This window comes from Haliotis asinina, chromosome 5 (assembly GCF_037392515.1).
Source record: "Haliotis asinina isolate JCU_RB_2024 chromosome 5, JCU_Hal_asi_v2, whole genome shotgun sequence".
Taxonomy (NCBI): domain Eukaryota; kingdom Metazoa; phylum Mollusca; class Gastropoda; order Lepetellida; family Haliotidae; genus Haliotis; species Haliotis asinina.
This window is the reverse complement of record NC_090284.1, coordinates 61,237,147-61,253,763: the sequence shown is the minus strand read 5'-3', so window position 1 is coordinate 61,253,763 and position 16,617 is coordinate 61,237,147. Positions and strand designations below refer to the sequence as shown.

The 16,617-nt window shown below is 39.2% G+C and overlaps 1 protein-coding gene across 2 annotated transcripts; it reads left to right on the top strand.

Moving 5' to 3' along the window:
• The first annotated feature begins 298 nt into the window (after positions 1–298).
• Positions 299–13,511, top strand: LOC137284272 (uncharacterized). Of its 2 annotated transcripts, XM_067816021.1 has the most exons (5): positions 299–1,189; positions 1,634–1,675; positions 4,860–4,972; positions 5,476–5,502; positions 13,015–13,509. In XM_067816021.1, exons 1-5 carry the CDS (start codon positions 769–771, stop codon positions 13,306–13,308), a joined length of 897 nt encoding a protein of 298 aa, XP_067672122.1. In that variant the 5' UTR covers positions 299–768; the 3' UTR covers positions 13,309–13,509. The 2 variants fall into 2 exon arrangements, with proteins under 2 accessions (XP_067672122.1, XP_067672123.1); XM_067816022.1 differs by lacking the exon at positions 1,634–1,675 and having other exon boundaries at positions 329–1,189; positions 13,015–13,511.
• The last annotated feature ends 3,106 nt before the right edge of the window (positions 13,512–16,617 follow it).

Below are 16,617 nucleotides of genomic sequence, written 5' to 3'. Positions count from 1 at the left end.
CTGAATTGCGATTGTGCGCTTATGATTTTGTTTATTTGTATTTCACAAGCACCAATGCATAATATATGCACTGCATAAGTGATAACTGTGTTTTAATTATGTTTGATTTTTTTGTTGCATTTGACTTTTAACTACAAATCTACTGTCCCAATACTGACACTAATAACAATTATTTCACTTAAACTGAAGTGACTTATTTTCTACATATAGGTTTTCAGTTGTTAAAACACTCAGCGAATGTAATCAGCTGTTGAAAACAAACCGGGCTCAGTCTTAAACACTACGCTGTCGCCATATTGTCTACACTGGTCACGTGACGAGGCTAGACATACGTTCAGCGGCTTTTCGAGGAATTTCTTCTCTCTCTCTATTTATATATAGAGAGAGACTCCGTGCGCCCACTAACATATCCGCCAAGCCAGTCGGACTTCCGTCTACATCACACGCTTGGTGTGGAGGTATTTTAGGACCAGTGCTTGTTGTTTATCATGTGATCAGCCTGACGTGGCATTATTCGAGAATCAACTATTGAACTTCACATCATACTATAAAGCTATCGTCAACTATATGTCTCACCACCGTCTTCCACACTCAAACAGGTTAAATCCGACAAGCTATTTAATCATGATCGGTCTGGTCTTTCATGTCTGAATCTTTCGGAACAGAGAATACCATATTGGGAATATTTCTGCCAGGTCAGTGCTGACACAAACTGGGTTATGGACGTGTATCCCGACGTGACTATAAAACAGTATTTAAGATTTCAAAATGACGAAACGCAACGCTGATTTCAAGAGATATGTGGCGTATTTCTGTCACGCAAATACCGACAGTAAGTGGGTTATGAACTTGATCAACAAATTGGAGTCCAGGAAGTATGGCATAAAATGTGCTGAATACGATCGGGATTTCAGCTGTGGTGGGAAGTACATCATAGATCTGTTTCAGGAGTTCCTGGAATACTCTCACTGGGTCATCGTTGTCCTATCGCCGGAGTTTGTCCAGTCTAAGTGGTCGATGTACCAGCTAAATCTGGCTGTTCATTACAGCATCTGCTACAACCACGGCAACATTGTGCCATTAATGATAACACCTGTCGCCGTTCCAGATTGTCTGAAATGTTTTGAATTGGTAGATACAAGAGAAAAGCAATGGCTTACACAACTTCTACAAAGACTGCGTTTCCCAGGTAGGTGCACAATTATTTTTCACAATTTAGACACTTACGCCTTGCCATGTACATCGTCTGGAATTTCTGTGCATGTACGTTGCGACGTAGGAGGTACAGATAGCAATCATAGAACAAAATGTTGATTTAAAATGTTGACTATTTGCCGTGTCAAGCCGATTACTGGATTCTTTTGCAAACAGTTGTAACCACATGGGTCCATGTTATTCGAGCATGCTTGAAGGTACTACTATACATGACATATTCGTGCGTACAGTGAAATATACATGTGGCATGATCAGATATTTACTAACCAATACAGGTACACAGTCAGAAGAATTGTACTTGATTCTTCAGGGTTTTAATAAGAATCGGATATTTTGTTTTCATATGAGAATGTGCTTGCTTTACACCGAAACTTTCACTCGGGAGGACATAATGAAAGTACAGGTATTTTTCTTCTAGCCACGATGTCTCCAAAGTTTAAGCCAGTCTGCACAAACGAAGGTAAACTTAATTTTGAATGTTGATTATGTGGTTCCATGCGCGACCCGTTAACATCAGTCTCTGCACTGTCAAACAGGCGCCCTCGTGGTTCTTGTGCTGCAACAACACGGGTCCTATTCTCTCGTAGAGAAGCACACGACCACACTGAGCACATGATTCATGTGCTTAGGTAACACGTGTCACATTCACTAGTAGAGGTAACATACGATCACACGTGAGCACATGATTCTGGTGCTTAGGTAACATGTGTCCCATTCTCTGGTAGAGGTAGCATACGATCACACGTGAGCACATGATTCATGTGCTTAGGTAACACATGTCCCATTCACTAGTAGAGGAAGCACACTACCACACGCGAACACATGATTCATGAGCTTCACGAACGCGTATCCTATTCTCTGGTAGAGGTAGAACACAAGGGTACACATGATGCATGTGCTTCCACAACAGGTGTCCCATTCTCTAATAGAGGTGGCACACGATCACACGGGAGCACATGATTTGTGTGCTTTTATGACACATGTCCCAATCTCTAGTAGAGGAAGCACACTACCACACGGAAACGCACGATTTGTGTGCTTCACACAAAGGTACATGCGATTCATGTGCTTTAACAACACGTGTCCCACTCTCGAGGAGAGAAACCACACGAGAGCACACATGATTCATGTTGTTAAATAACACGTATCCCTTTCTCTGGTTGAGGAAGCATACAATCACACGAAAGCAGACTTGATACACCTTCAATGACAGGTACCCCATTCTATTGTGGAGTCAGCTCAAATGATTCACGTGTTCCGTTCTTTAGGTGGTTTATCAGGTGAGAACTTTTGTTGGTTGCGATTTGATAACTGACGCATATTGATGCACTCGGTGTACGTATTTATGGTTCAATCTTTATTTCTTGTGAGAAATATATACAGTTCTGTAACTGCAAAGCATATGCACACAGTTTGCAATACACGTAGTTCAATTTACCGGCCGGCCATCGGGGCCTGCTGCAACATGCAAGCTTCAAAATCTACAGGCCATGAATGAAATCTGCAGGCCCAGTTGGTTAAAGTCAAACAAAATCTACAAAATGAAGCGAATCCTATGGGACACAGAGGAGAAAATATTTGAATATATTGTTTGACTCTTGTTGACATTCCAATGCCAACTGCTAAAATACTAGGAAGTGAAACCAGTAAGTTATCGTAACATGATGGGTCGTGGATGATTTCCGAACGTTATCAAAGGACAAATTGGAAAACATTCCTGTTGAAAAATAATTGACAGAACATTAAGTGACGGCCATAAGGGTCCGCACATATTTGAAACTGCCGGCCCGATACAACAATAACCGGCGTTGAGACCCCGGGCCTGGCAATTATTTCGAACGCTGTATGCACACGTTTTTCTACTTCAACATTGAGTAAAACGCTACCTATATTACGCCATCACTCAGATTACTCAGATTTAAGATTGGACGTATTACGTAAATGATTTTTTATTCAAGTTACTGTCAAGATTCAGAATTACTGGTTTTGTAACATTCAAGAAAAGACAACAATCGGTTGTTTCTGTTCTGCCATGTATAGTGAAAGCTTTTCAGCGTTATTCGAGGCACAATGTCATTTACTTTCGACAATAGTTTTACCTATATTATTTCTATAAATATATATTGGCCATATTCAGCCACTTTGGCTTCTCAGTAATGCAATAAAAGACTTATTATCCCTTAAGAATTGAGTGAAATCGATAGCTGAAACTTCGAGGCCAACAGCTTTCAAACAGAGAACACTTGACATTTGACACGTATGGAATGTAAACGATTGATCCGTACATCGGAAACTGTCGCACGCGGTGTTGTCTTTGTTTGACGACCTAGTTTCCGTCACACGTGACCATTCGTGACCAACACGTGTTACTCCCGCACAAGCCCAATAGCGACTCGGGCCCCTCTGGAAGGATTTCATTCTGTCGTAGGAACATCACAACGGCTTCAAACAGGCACGATAGCTCTATTCTTGTTTGATTCCGATAGTACGTAATATCACCGAATTACTCTTACGTGTACATTGTATTACAGCTTTTGGTTTTGCATAATTATTTGAGAGAATTAAACGCCCTTGATACAACTGAAAGAAGGGACAAACATATCTGTTAAAGACATATTTTGCAGTAATTATCTGGTGTTCCCCTTATATTTCCAATTATATTTCTGTAAAGGGTTTAATAAGAATAAATGGGATTTGTTTCATTGAATATGCAAATAAATTCATACAAATACAGCTACATCAATTTCCAAAGCAGAAAATCAAAAATGATTTTAAAATATTTTTTAAACTGAACATTCGTGTAACTTGCTGACATAGCCCTGGTGGGGTTTTAAATAAATTCGCTTGAAAAACATATAAATGACCAAAGAAAAGTTAGACTGAAATATTCCCAGAGATGTGGAATATAAGCCCAATGTCAAAGATTAAGTGTGATTTGAATCTCGTAGCGACTTACAATTGCATTGTCCTACAATCACCACGACAAGCCCGCAAGATCATCAGAAATACATTCAGTTGGACCAGTGAGAGTCGATATATATATTTGAATCTCTCACCGTCAATCGCAGGATTCTTATCAATCACTTCACATTCGACAGCACAATTTTGTTAGCTACGTTCTTAGTATTTTCAATATGACGATACGTATTGTTCATCTTCTAATCAACAATAACATATGATGCTATAAACGATGTAAGTAGTCGGCATTATCATTATCAAACCTCTGTATCGATTACTCGCGTTCTGATTGGTTTCTCGTATCTTCGCACATAACAAGCATCGAGTGCGGGATGGGTCTTCTTTGAGTTTACGGAAGCGGCGAGTGGTGACGAATGGTCGCTTTTACATTTGTAAAGAGCGCTCCATGGGACATAACTATACGGGGTTCGCTTGAAATAATGTTCGGTGGTAGAGGGCACGAGAGTCGACCTAATGCAAAGTTGCATGAATTCATTCGAATTTTTAAAAATAGAATTTTGTGATCAAAATACCCATTTCTCTGGGAAATACATTATATGGTAGATTCCCTAGAGCCAATAGTTAGTATTGTGAGAAATGCATTATATATCTTTAGAGACGTGTAATGTAATAATGTAATGTAAGGCTTTAACCCTGCGATGCTTCTTTCTCTTTCTCATCTGCAGGTCATATCAGTATTGGGACTTTGGGTGGACACAGCACACGTAGAGTAGTGTCTGAACAGTTCCATCTTCAGAGGATGGATACACTTTCACAGGAGGACTTTAACAAAGTTAAGGTAAATTACGCAATGTTTAGCGTATTCATATTTGTTGGTCTCAGTATCAGTCAGGTCATCCATGAGTCAAAGAACATAATTTGTTTTTGTGTTTGATGCCTTGATATGAATACAGGAACGTTGTCAACGTTTTCTCTTTATTCATCTTTCGATGTAGACTTTCTTGTGGTTGGGAGTTTACTATCGGTGTCGGGTTGTGTAGACATGTGATATCCTTGTTAAATGCAGTTCATAACATAGATTCAAGTTACTATGGCTCTAGGCTTCAAAGGCGTCTTAGCTGGGAACTTCCAGTTGCTCTGTTGAAGCAAACCACATAATAGCATGTAGCTACTGATAAAATTCTGACTCTGTTATATTTCTCAACCACACTTCCTCTAAAACAAATCGTTTAAACGGTAGTGATCTAGTATGGGTATTTCAAGGACTTTCTGTAAGAATTATACTTTCCAATCCTTTGACGAATGTGTATTTTAACTTATACTGAAAATATATACTTTCAGATCCTAAAGTACAGACGCGAAGGACGGGTGAGTCGATGTCATGTTATCTGTATGATTACATAACAGTTACCTAAAATTCATCTGAATAGTCGGCCATACAAGTAGGGGTGATTACTGAGATGGACATAGCGATAGTCTATTACAAAGTACTATTGCGATAGATAATGATACAGCTATGAGCGTTCAACGGCAGTTACCGTGGAGCCGAGCTAATTATATATACGCGTCATTGCGAGGTGTGGGCCAATACTACGGGATATTCATGGAAGTGAAAATAAGCTAGCAATGGGATAGCCCTTTGTATGGCTTCATGCTTTAATTGATGTTCTTTTTCCAAGCAGTGTTACAAAATAAATAGGACTATGTTACTAAAAACAGAACATCAGTGTACATTATTTTTTGCCGTCAAGACACGCAGAAGCGTTCATAGTTAAGTGAGTCTGTGAATGTAAACCCCACTGATAGAGAAACCAAGTTAATCATGGGTTGGCTCGCCTGTGTCATTCGGCGGCTATAGTAATCAAAGCCAGCTGGATGGTTCATAGCCTTACACGTCTTGTTGTATGTATAATCCCAGCATAAAGGCAGTGACATTTATGCTAATCTGTGACGGTTTATGGGTCATGCAGTTCTATGTGTATGGGTGTCAAGCTATCTTTAGCAGATTTAGTCAAGTAAAATTAGTTGACAAGATCACTGAACCTCAAAATAATATTGGTACAGTAAGTGGCTTTTTAAATAATGGTCCTATTAAATCAGTTAAACTTTCTATATCAAAATAAGTCCAGAAAATGGTATAAAATACTGAAAAATAGACAACTGAAGTTAATGAAAACGTGAATAAAGAAAATTTAAATTGAAAAAGAAATGTGACATGACGTTAGAGCTTGGATCTTAGCGCTCAGAAAAAGAGAAAATGAGAGTTATCTCACCTTTGGTTACAATGGATTGAAGTAGGAGAATGGGAAGAAAAGTGTCTACCTTCTATTATACTCTAACTAGAAGAGGTTATAGTTAGCTTAATAAATAAAAAATTAAAGACAGCTAGATGCTACGATGAAAAGAGATGATGAGGAGGACTGAGGTGATTCAGTTCCCATAATTAGCCAGCAGAGCTGTGCACTGCCATCGTGTAAGACTACGCACCAAGCTGATAAATGGAATATTCGATGTCAAGATTCATTAGAACTCGAAGAAACATATAGAACAACAAAATATCAGGAAAGTATGATAACATTTATATTTTCTATGCTGTCAAGTTAAAAACAATTTCAAAAGGTGAATGAAGAATAAGCTTGTTCTCTTTTATCTTGAACTGGCAACTTTATATTATGTGAGCAGAATTGAGTGAACCTTAGCAACCTATCTTAGCAACCTATTTATAGTATAGCTGGAATTCTTTTATCTGATTTGAAATCTCAGCAGCTTTGTAATAGCGACCTGACATTTTACGTTATATTGATTCACATAAAGTGGATATATAGCACACATTTTTAATGAAAAACATACCAGACGGAAACATCATCGACTTGTACGACGCGCTCAGCTACATGACGGCGGTTTGTCAATAATTAAGTCAATAATGAACAGCTTCAGATTGATCCATTCAAATGACGTCAGCAAATCAGGCCACCCGATCCTGTTAGTCGGCTCTTACAACAAGCATGCGTTCTTGAAGATCAATTCCAACCAAGATCTTCATGGTTGCTGGGCTACTTGTTAAAATCCCAAGGAAGGTTTTGAATGTTAAGTAAAACCGGCAGTGGCCATTTTACTGCCACTAATAATACTATCTGTATTTTCTAATATGAAATTACTAAAGGACAAAAACTTTAAGTATTTTGAATACTTAAATAGTAGATGGTGCATGCTTGTTTTCCAACCGTATTAATAGTTTGCTCTGGACACGAAAGGATTTCTGACTTAGGGATGACTATACCTTGAATCGAATTGCTTGATATTTTGAACAATTCATGCATAATATGAAATGAATCGCGAGATTGTATCATTCTCTGTATTGAGTTATGTCACCTCCATGCCTATAACCATACTGACTCCCACACTCAAACCTGTATTTGCATGCACATGCGTGTTTGTGAGCTGTCAGACAAAGTACAATGTCAGTACTCATTTCCTCAATCCACATACATAAGGTTCACTAGAGTCACGTAATCTGCACAGATCCATAGTCATGTGGAAGTCAGCTGGATGTATGTAGCAAATAATATCTCACACTGGAGATGGATATACAGTAAGAATTTGCATGATCTGGTGCCGTGTACTTCCATTGGTTCCATTGGGTTACAGAAGAAACATACTGCTGTGGATTTCAGTCTTCAGCAATACACTCTTTCGGTAAACCTCAACCCACTGTCATGGACAAATTCCCAGAGTATAAGACACCACTTAGTTTCGTAATTAAACTCCTATTGGCTTTGGAGTCTTTGCAAGTATACTACCATGGACAAAGCCAAATTTATTGCATAGGGAACAATACATGGACATTTTACAGCTTCAAATAGCACAGGGCCCTTATTAATAACTTGATTGTTATCTATGTTCAAAGTTATGAATGAATATGTATTAATTAGTTTTAGAGGTATGGATTGTGATTTCATCTGTTAGAGACTTACTTTCGGATACCAACAAGCTGTAGACTCTACACACCCACACACCCACGCTCACACCCACACCCACACACACACACACACTCTCTCTCTCTCTCTCTCACACACACACACACACACACACACACACACACACACACACACACACACACTCTATCGACAGACATAGAACAGCTTCCCCATACTGATAGGGGATGGTTCGATTTCGGATAAATCATAACTTTGTTGAGACGAAAAAGAGGAACAAATTGCATGTTCCTGAAATTGTTTTTATTTTACTCTTGAAAATACATGCTCTGAAAAGTCTTATTTATTGTTTCCTTAAAATCATATGACTTTTTTCAGCCCGTATATCAGAAGGTCCTTGTGTCGTCTTTCAAAATCTACATATAAAAGATCATCTGAGTCTCAATATGAGACTCGTGAAGGTCCTGGGGTAGAATAGGCCTTCAGCAACCCATGCATGCCATAAAAGACGACTGTGCTTGTCGTAAGAGGCGACTAATGGGATCGGGTGGTCAGGCTCGCTGACTTGGTTGACACATGTCATCGGTTCTCAATTGTGCAGATCAATGCTCATATTGTTGGTCACTGGATTATCTGGTCCAGACTAGATTATTTACAGACCGCCGCCACATAGCTGGAATATTGCTGAGTGCGGCATAAAACTAAACTCACTCACTCAATATGAAATTTGTAAAATTACTCTATGAAAAATTGAATTTTTACCTTTTAACTCCAAAATTCGACTAAACAAAACGTTATGTGATCTTGCCAAAATATGTATTAGTAGTACATTGTTTTCTTTTTTAAAAATATACAGAGTACAATATACCAAGTTTGGTCAAGGTTTCAAATGCAAAATTTAGGAGAGTATCATGACTTGTACATGGAAACTGATGGTTTACTTTTGGTCGATGTATGTGAAGACTTTAGAGACATGTGCTTTGACAGTGCACATTATTATACTCTTCCTGGATTTGGTTGGGATGCCGTGATAGAAAAATGGGTCAGGTGGAGCTGGAACTTTTGACAGATACTGGAAGCAGGTTTCAGGGATGGCATGTCTTGTATCTAAAAATATGTCTCATGCAATAATCCACTGACGCAACCTAAAAAGTTTAATCCTGATGAGTCCATTAGCTATTTTATGTGCTGGAATGCTATATGGGTGGGCCATGCCTCAATTCCTACCTGAACAAGGCTTTCAGTGGGTAGAAAATGTTGAGAAAAGTGATGTGATGTGCATAACTCCAGATGCTAACATTGGTTACATCCTAGAGGTAGATCTAGAACACCCCTCTCATCTGCACGATCTCCATAATGACTATCCATTAGCACCTGAATCCATGGTAGTTACACATGACATGCTTTCTGAACACTCTCAGAAACTAAACGAGGAATTGAATCTAAAGGGTAAACTGGTGCGGAAACTTATTTGACAAACAAATCTATCTGAATAATGGTATGGTTCAATGCAAGATCCAAAGAGCTAATCACTTGAGACAGTCGTCATGGCTCAAACCCTTCACTGACTTTAATACTGTTACGATTAATAATTTGCTGTGACAGAAGGTGTATTAAATCCCATATGAACCTGCATAATGTTACACTGACAAGTCCAATATATTCAATAATATGTATGGACCAAAGAGTAAGATACAATGATTCGCAACAGAGGTTTCTAGTACAATGTAGCTGAGACAATGGGTCACAAATAAAATAACAACTCACCACAGTCTCGGGTTTCTATGAAACGGTTATACTAAATGTGACGCCGAAAACGGTCTTGAATGTAGGTTGAACGTTGACAAAGAGGCAGACAGATGTAGATGGGCCGAATGATGACAGAATTCCAGTGTAAATCCGAGTTTACATCCGTGTATGTGTGATTCACACAACACCCATCCTTCATATATACACAATTACTGATTCTTGAGCATACTGCGGAATCTTCGCGAATGGCTTCCCGTTTACCAACAGTCAAAACGCACTCCAAAGGGAGGCATCTCAAAAAGCGCTGGCTCTAAGTCGTGCCGCTAAAACACTATTACCGTGATATGAATTGTGCCCCAATAATAACCGTCCATTAATCAATAACAATAAACATTACTGAAAGTACACTCTCGTAACAATGCAAGGAAGAGAAAACAAACAAAGCCTTTTTCAAACTGTTAAACAATTCTTGTTTCGGTCGTTCCATGATGAATGTCAGAAAGCATGTGCATGTGGAGCTAGTGAATAACGCCAAGCACCTCAAAAGCTTTGCGCCAAACCTACTTATACTTTTAAGATCGTTCACTGAAAAAGAGGCACCCCGACACTAAATCAGCCTGTTTATGCGGGATTTTCTGTATTAGATCTCTCAAAGCTGCTGATGTGTGACTTTTACTACAATTTCACGAAACCTAATTATGGGGAGAAATCAGTGCTGTGCATCACTTTGTTATCTCTGGACTGGGGGTATGTCAGCCATTGTAATTAGGTTGTAGTCTATCTGATGTTTGTTTCTTTTGTGACATAACATCACGTCTTTTCTTGAAAATACATCCCCACTCTCAGGACACGACTCCGTGACTGACATACAGCAACTGAGAGTACACGCTTCTTTTTTTCCTTCTGATCTTTTCTGTGTCTCGCTTTCAAGACTTTCTTCACACACACGCGCGTGGTATCATCATACCCATAGACTTTCTGAAGTTCATTCGCATAAACACTATATGTGATTAGATCCTCAGTCATGTCTTTGGCTTTATAGACTGGTATCCCATCCCTGCATTGTCCTCTGCTAAAAATAAAGATTTCCTCCATCAATGTCACGCTGAAAAACATGTGGTTAAATGTGACACTCTCACCAGATCCCCTACTTTGAATTTAAAGGTTTTTCTTCTGGTTGATTCATCTTCAGTTCTTTTGGTTTGCCTTGTTTGATCAATGGGTTAATGTACTGTTCTTTCTAAACGATAGGTTTATTGTGTGCGTTATTACCAATGGGTGGACGTTCATTCAGCGATCTACGTGGTCTCTAGTTATAGTCTTGCAGAACATCACTATAATGGTATGTTTGTTTGTAAGTAAAGTATCTGTACATAGTCACCTTACATTTGTATTACTCACTCTGTATAAGAAGCCTTGGTTTTATCCTGAGTGAGATAGTAGGTGTTACCTTTCTTCCATTTTCAGTTTCTTGTCAAATTCACGACCCTCTTATGGACTGTGGGGGAGTAGCACGAGAAAATATCTTCTTCATAGCCTTAATCGTGATGTCTGGTGTTTTATTTTTAAGGTGTTCAGCAAAGAGAAATCGCGTGAATACTTTGATAGCTGTTAGTACTAGTAAGTACTGCCATTGTCTGAAGGTATATGAGATACATCAGCCAAGCCAGTTTTCCACCGATCTATCAAACCAGTTGAGATCACTCTGTACGGTTTGAACTTGTATCTAAGAGGTTGCTGAAGTGATTCAGCATTTTGAGAGGCGAACTCGAGCCACTTCCGGGTGTGATGTAAGCTGATATCAAATTTCTCTTCCTTTTCACCATGTGATATAACTTCCGAGGAGGCTGGGTGTTTTGAACTGAAAAGTGCTGGGCAAATACTCTTTCCATCCTTCAGCGGGCATGGTGAAAAGACATATAATATGAATATAAACTGCATATGTTTTAAGAATAAATTCAGAAATGATTGGTATACACTGGGTGTGAGTGGCCGACTGTGTGACCTCGTTTCGATCTCAGTGTACGAGCAGTACCAGCTGTTGTGTAAGGTCTATATGCCGCTTTGTTCACCTAGATGACTACCTCGTCTCACTACATGTGTGAGTGGCCGACTGTGTGCTCAGTGTACGAGCAGTACTAGCTGTTGTGTAAAGTCTATATGCCGCTTTGTTCACCTAGATGACTACCTCGTCTCACAACATGTGTGAGTGAGTTCCTCTCGCTGTTGCATTCCACTTAGTTCATCCTTATGAAGTGTATCTATGTATAGACTTCCCATTTATTATACACTGACACTTAACATTCCATACGTTCATTAAGCATTGCCTCCGACAACTTGAGAGGGAGTTTCCCTGTTTACATAAATACAATCACGTTCGGTCTATGACAGTCTCACTACCACACAAACTGTGTCCTTATTCTACAAACAAGCCTAGTCTCCTTGCTTGACTATGGCCATTAAACAATTAATGATGGATGAATGGTCTCCCTAATCATGGTCATAAACCAGCTCTCCGTATCTATAGAATGTGGGAAATTTATTTCTAACAATAGCCCAGTAGAATTGCGACACAATGACGCGTTTCTATAATTAACTCGGCTCCATGATAACTGGCGTTCAACGCAAAATACTATCATCATCGGTAGTCTTTTGCGACCAATTATTGCTATACTATTGCAATATGGTTTTTCTCTTTGAATTGTCTCATTTGAAGTCATTTTCTAAATGAATTTGCAGTTTATATGAAAAAAACCAAGCTGAGGTAGTTTCAGGCTCTTAATAACAAGAAACTTGAAACCCAGATGAAGTAAACAGTCAAGTTTGTTTAAAAGGTAACAGGGGTGAGTAAAATATGGTAACAGATATATGGCGGCGGTATGGAAATAATCGAGTCAGCATGAACACGAGCATCGATCTGACATACGTCAACCAAGTCAGCAAGCCTGAACACCCGATCCTGTTAGTCGCCACTTACGACAAGCATAGTCGCAAACAAGCATGGGTTGCTGAAGGCCTATTCTACCACGGGACCTCCCCCGGTCCGGTTGGAATACGTCGAAGACTTTAATCCCGTTTCCCACCATTTTCATATCACACCGCCTCATTTAGTTATTCTCAAAGTGTTTTAAACTAATATCAGGCACGTTTTTCACGTCTTTTTATATATTTCACCCCCTGGATGTTTTTTTTTCAGAATTTTTTGGACAAGGCACGCCGCGCCAAGGAGCCCAGTCGTAGCTTTTCGGTCGGAGGCATAATGAGGAGAGTTTCGGCGGCTACCTGTAACAACAGACACAGTAAGGACAAGAGACGTCAACACTGCTTAAGTGAAGAGTTCGGACGTAAGACTGTGATAGGATCAGATGATGACGGTGTCACCTATACTGTGCCTAACTCCGTGTTGGATTCTGGTAACCACGCCAAGATAGTAAGATTGCATAATGGAATAGGAAAACAACGCATCGATGCTGACAGTTTGCTCGGATGACACTTCTGGCATGGGGGAAATAGGTTTCAAATATATTGTCAAAATTCCCATGCGACATAGGGTCGGTGTTTTGACACATAAGACATTAGGACAAACAGACAATGTCGAAACAAAGCGTTTGTGAATGGCATTACGAATCGTACATGTTGGATGGCGCATAATACCGATGCCTTTGTGCAGAATTAAAAATGTATGGACCAATGGCTAGTCTTGATCATACTCTCTCTCTCTCTCTCTCTCTCTCTCTCTCTCTCCCTCTCTCCCTCTCTCTCTCTCTCCCCTCTCTCTCCCTCTCTCTCTCTCTCCCTCTCTCTCCCTCTCTCTCTCTCCCCCCCCCCCTCTCTCTCTCTCTCTCATGTTTTATATGTCGACATTGTCCAGGCATTCGATTCAGTCGAAGCAGGGGAATGGGAAAAAATATATGACAATGTCAAATCATGTGTGCATGATAATGGTGTTATGACGTCAACGTTTGATTGCAATGTCAGCGTATGCCAATGCTGTATAGTATCAAGATTTCATTAGAGTGAGTGAGTGAGTGAGTGAGTTAATATTTAACGTCACATTGGCAATATCTCAGCTATATCGTGACGAGAACTTTAAATACTGAAGTGAAATATATGGATACTATAAAAACCTGTCAACGAAGGACAGTAAAACAACTAGAATATCACAATAAGAAATAAAACTAGCGTGAAAAGTTAAAACTAATATTCCTATTCAGACAAAACAATATAAAAACAGGCTATATAGATCACCAACAACTGAAGGTAGATCACCATACTAGGGGCCATGGGGACTTACAGTACTTCTGCTACCTGCATGGTCCCTAGCTGGATTTACATCATCCCCTCAGCTGCTGGTGATTGTATGCAAGATTAGCCACAAATTAAAATGACACATATTCTACGGCTAAGACAAAATGGAAGATCAAATTTGACTTCAAATGTTTTGGGACTTACGTACGCTCTCAGGAGGACAATAATTTTACAGTGCTTTAACCCCCCTCGAGGATACAGCCACTGACACTCTAAGTTACTAATTCAAACTTCCAAGCATAAAATATTTTTCTATTTACAATTCATTTAGCAAATCTAATTCTTTTAAAAATGCAATAATTAAATGAGAGCTAACAGAATTAAAAAGATCCTTCAAAGTTCGTGAATTAAAATATTTATCCCTTGTGATGGAATATTCAACACAGTCAAGCAGGACATGCTTGACTGTTATTCTTTCATCACAAGGGATACAAAACGGAGGATCTTCACCTTTTAATAGTTACTCGTGAGTATACCTCGTATGGCCAATGCGACATCGTCGCATAATGACCTCCTCAAATCTGGACTGACAACCCAAGTAAGTATAACCGATATAAGGTTTTATTTCATGTAATTTATTTATACCTACTTGAGTGTCCCACCTCTTCTGCATCAGATCGCGGATATACGTTCTAATGCAAGCTTTGTAATCTGAATATGGAAGAAGAAGTGGTGTCACAGATTTGGTGAGTGCTGCCTTGGCAGCAAGATCGGCCATCACATTCCCAGAAATACCTACGTGACTGGGTAACCAACAAAAGACGATGTCGTATTGGCCAGTAGCAAGAGTATTATACAGTTCCATAATTTCTATTTAAAGTGGATGTTTACAGGAAATATTTTTAATAGCTTGAAGGCAAGAAAGAGAGTCGGAATATATTATATACTGTTTACGTTTAGGGTGTCTTTGAATATATTTAAGAGCTGTTAATATGGCGTTAGCTTCTGCTGTAAAAATAGAACTATTGTCTGGTAATCTAGAAGATATTGTTCTGGATCCAGTGACAGTGGCACAAGCAACTGCGCCACCGTCCTTGGACCCATCTGTAAATAAGGATTTGTAATTGTTATATGTATGTTTCAATTGATTATATTCTTGTTTATACTGTAATTCATTCGTTTCTGATTTTTTAAATATCGTTAATGTTAGGTCAACTTGTGGCCTAACCAACTGCCAAGAGGGAGAGGAAAGAAGACGGAAAGGAGCTATATTGTCCAGCGTAATACCAGCAGCAGCAATAAACGGCTTTATTCTGAGCCCAAGAGGTGGAACAAGAGAAGACTTTTTGCTATATAAATCCTCATAAAGAGGATTGAAGACACAGTTATATGCAGGGTTAGATTCGTTAGAGTATAGTTTTGTGACATATTGTAAAGATAATTTGATACGGCGTTGTGCAAGAGATGGTTCATCGGCCTCAACGTAAAGACTGTCAATTGGTGAAGTTCTGAAGGAACCAAGACAGAGTCTTAGACCTTGGTGATGGACAGAATCAAGAAGTTTAAGATTGCTTCTGCAGGCTCCACCATATACGATGGAGCCATAATCAAGTTTAGACCGTACAAGTGATCGATATAGATGGAGAAGGGTAGCTTGATCCCCTCCCCATTTCGAATTTGACACCACTTTCAATAGGTCAAGCGCCTTCAGGCATTTAGTTTTAAGTGATTTAATATGCGGTAAAAACGTTAAGTGTGAATCAAAGATTAGACCCAAGAATTTGGCTTCCTTCACAACTTTAATGGGCGTCCCATCTAGAGACAGTTCAGGGTCTTTATGAGGTTTGTATTTTCGACAAAAATGTATGCAGTTAGTTTTCGATTTAGAAAATTTAAAGCCGTTTTCAAGACACCATTTATTAATCCTGTTTAAACACAACTGCAATTGCCGTTCAATGGTATGCATATTTTTACCACGACAAGAAATATTAAAATCATCCACAAATAACGATCCATCAATTGAATCGTTTAAAACTTTAGATAAACTGTTGATCTTGATGCTAAAAAGAGTGACTGACAAAATACTGCCTTGTGGAACACCCTGATCCTGATTGTAATGATCAGACAGGGTAGAGCCCACGCGGACCTGGAATTGTCTGTTATTTAAAAACTTGGCAATAAATTCAGGCAAACGACCTCGCAACCCGAAGTCATGTAAATCTCGTAAAATGCCATATTTCCAAGTAGTGTCATATGCTTTTTCAAGATCAAAAAAGATAGACACAGCGTGTTGTTTGTTAATCAGTGCGTTTTTTACAAATGATTCTAAACGCACTAAGTGATCGACAGTACTTCTGTTTTTGCGGAAACCACATTGTATATCTGTGATAAGGTTATTAGTTTCCAAGTACCAAACAAGTCGATTATTTATCATGCGTTCCATGGTCTTGCAAACACAGCTTGTTAATGAAATCGGACGATAATTGGATGGATCCGTATGATCACGTCCAGGTTTAGGTATTGGTACTACTATGGCGTCACGCCATGACGG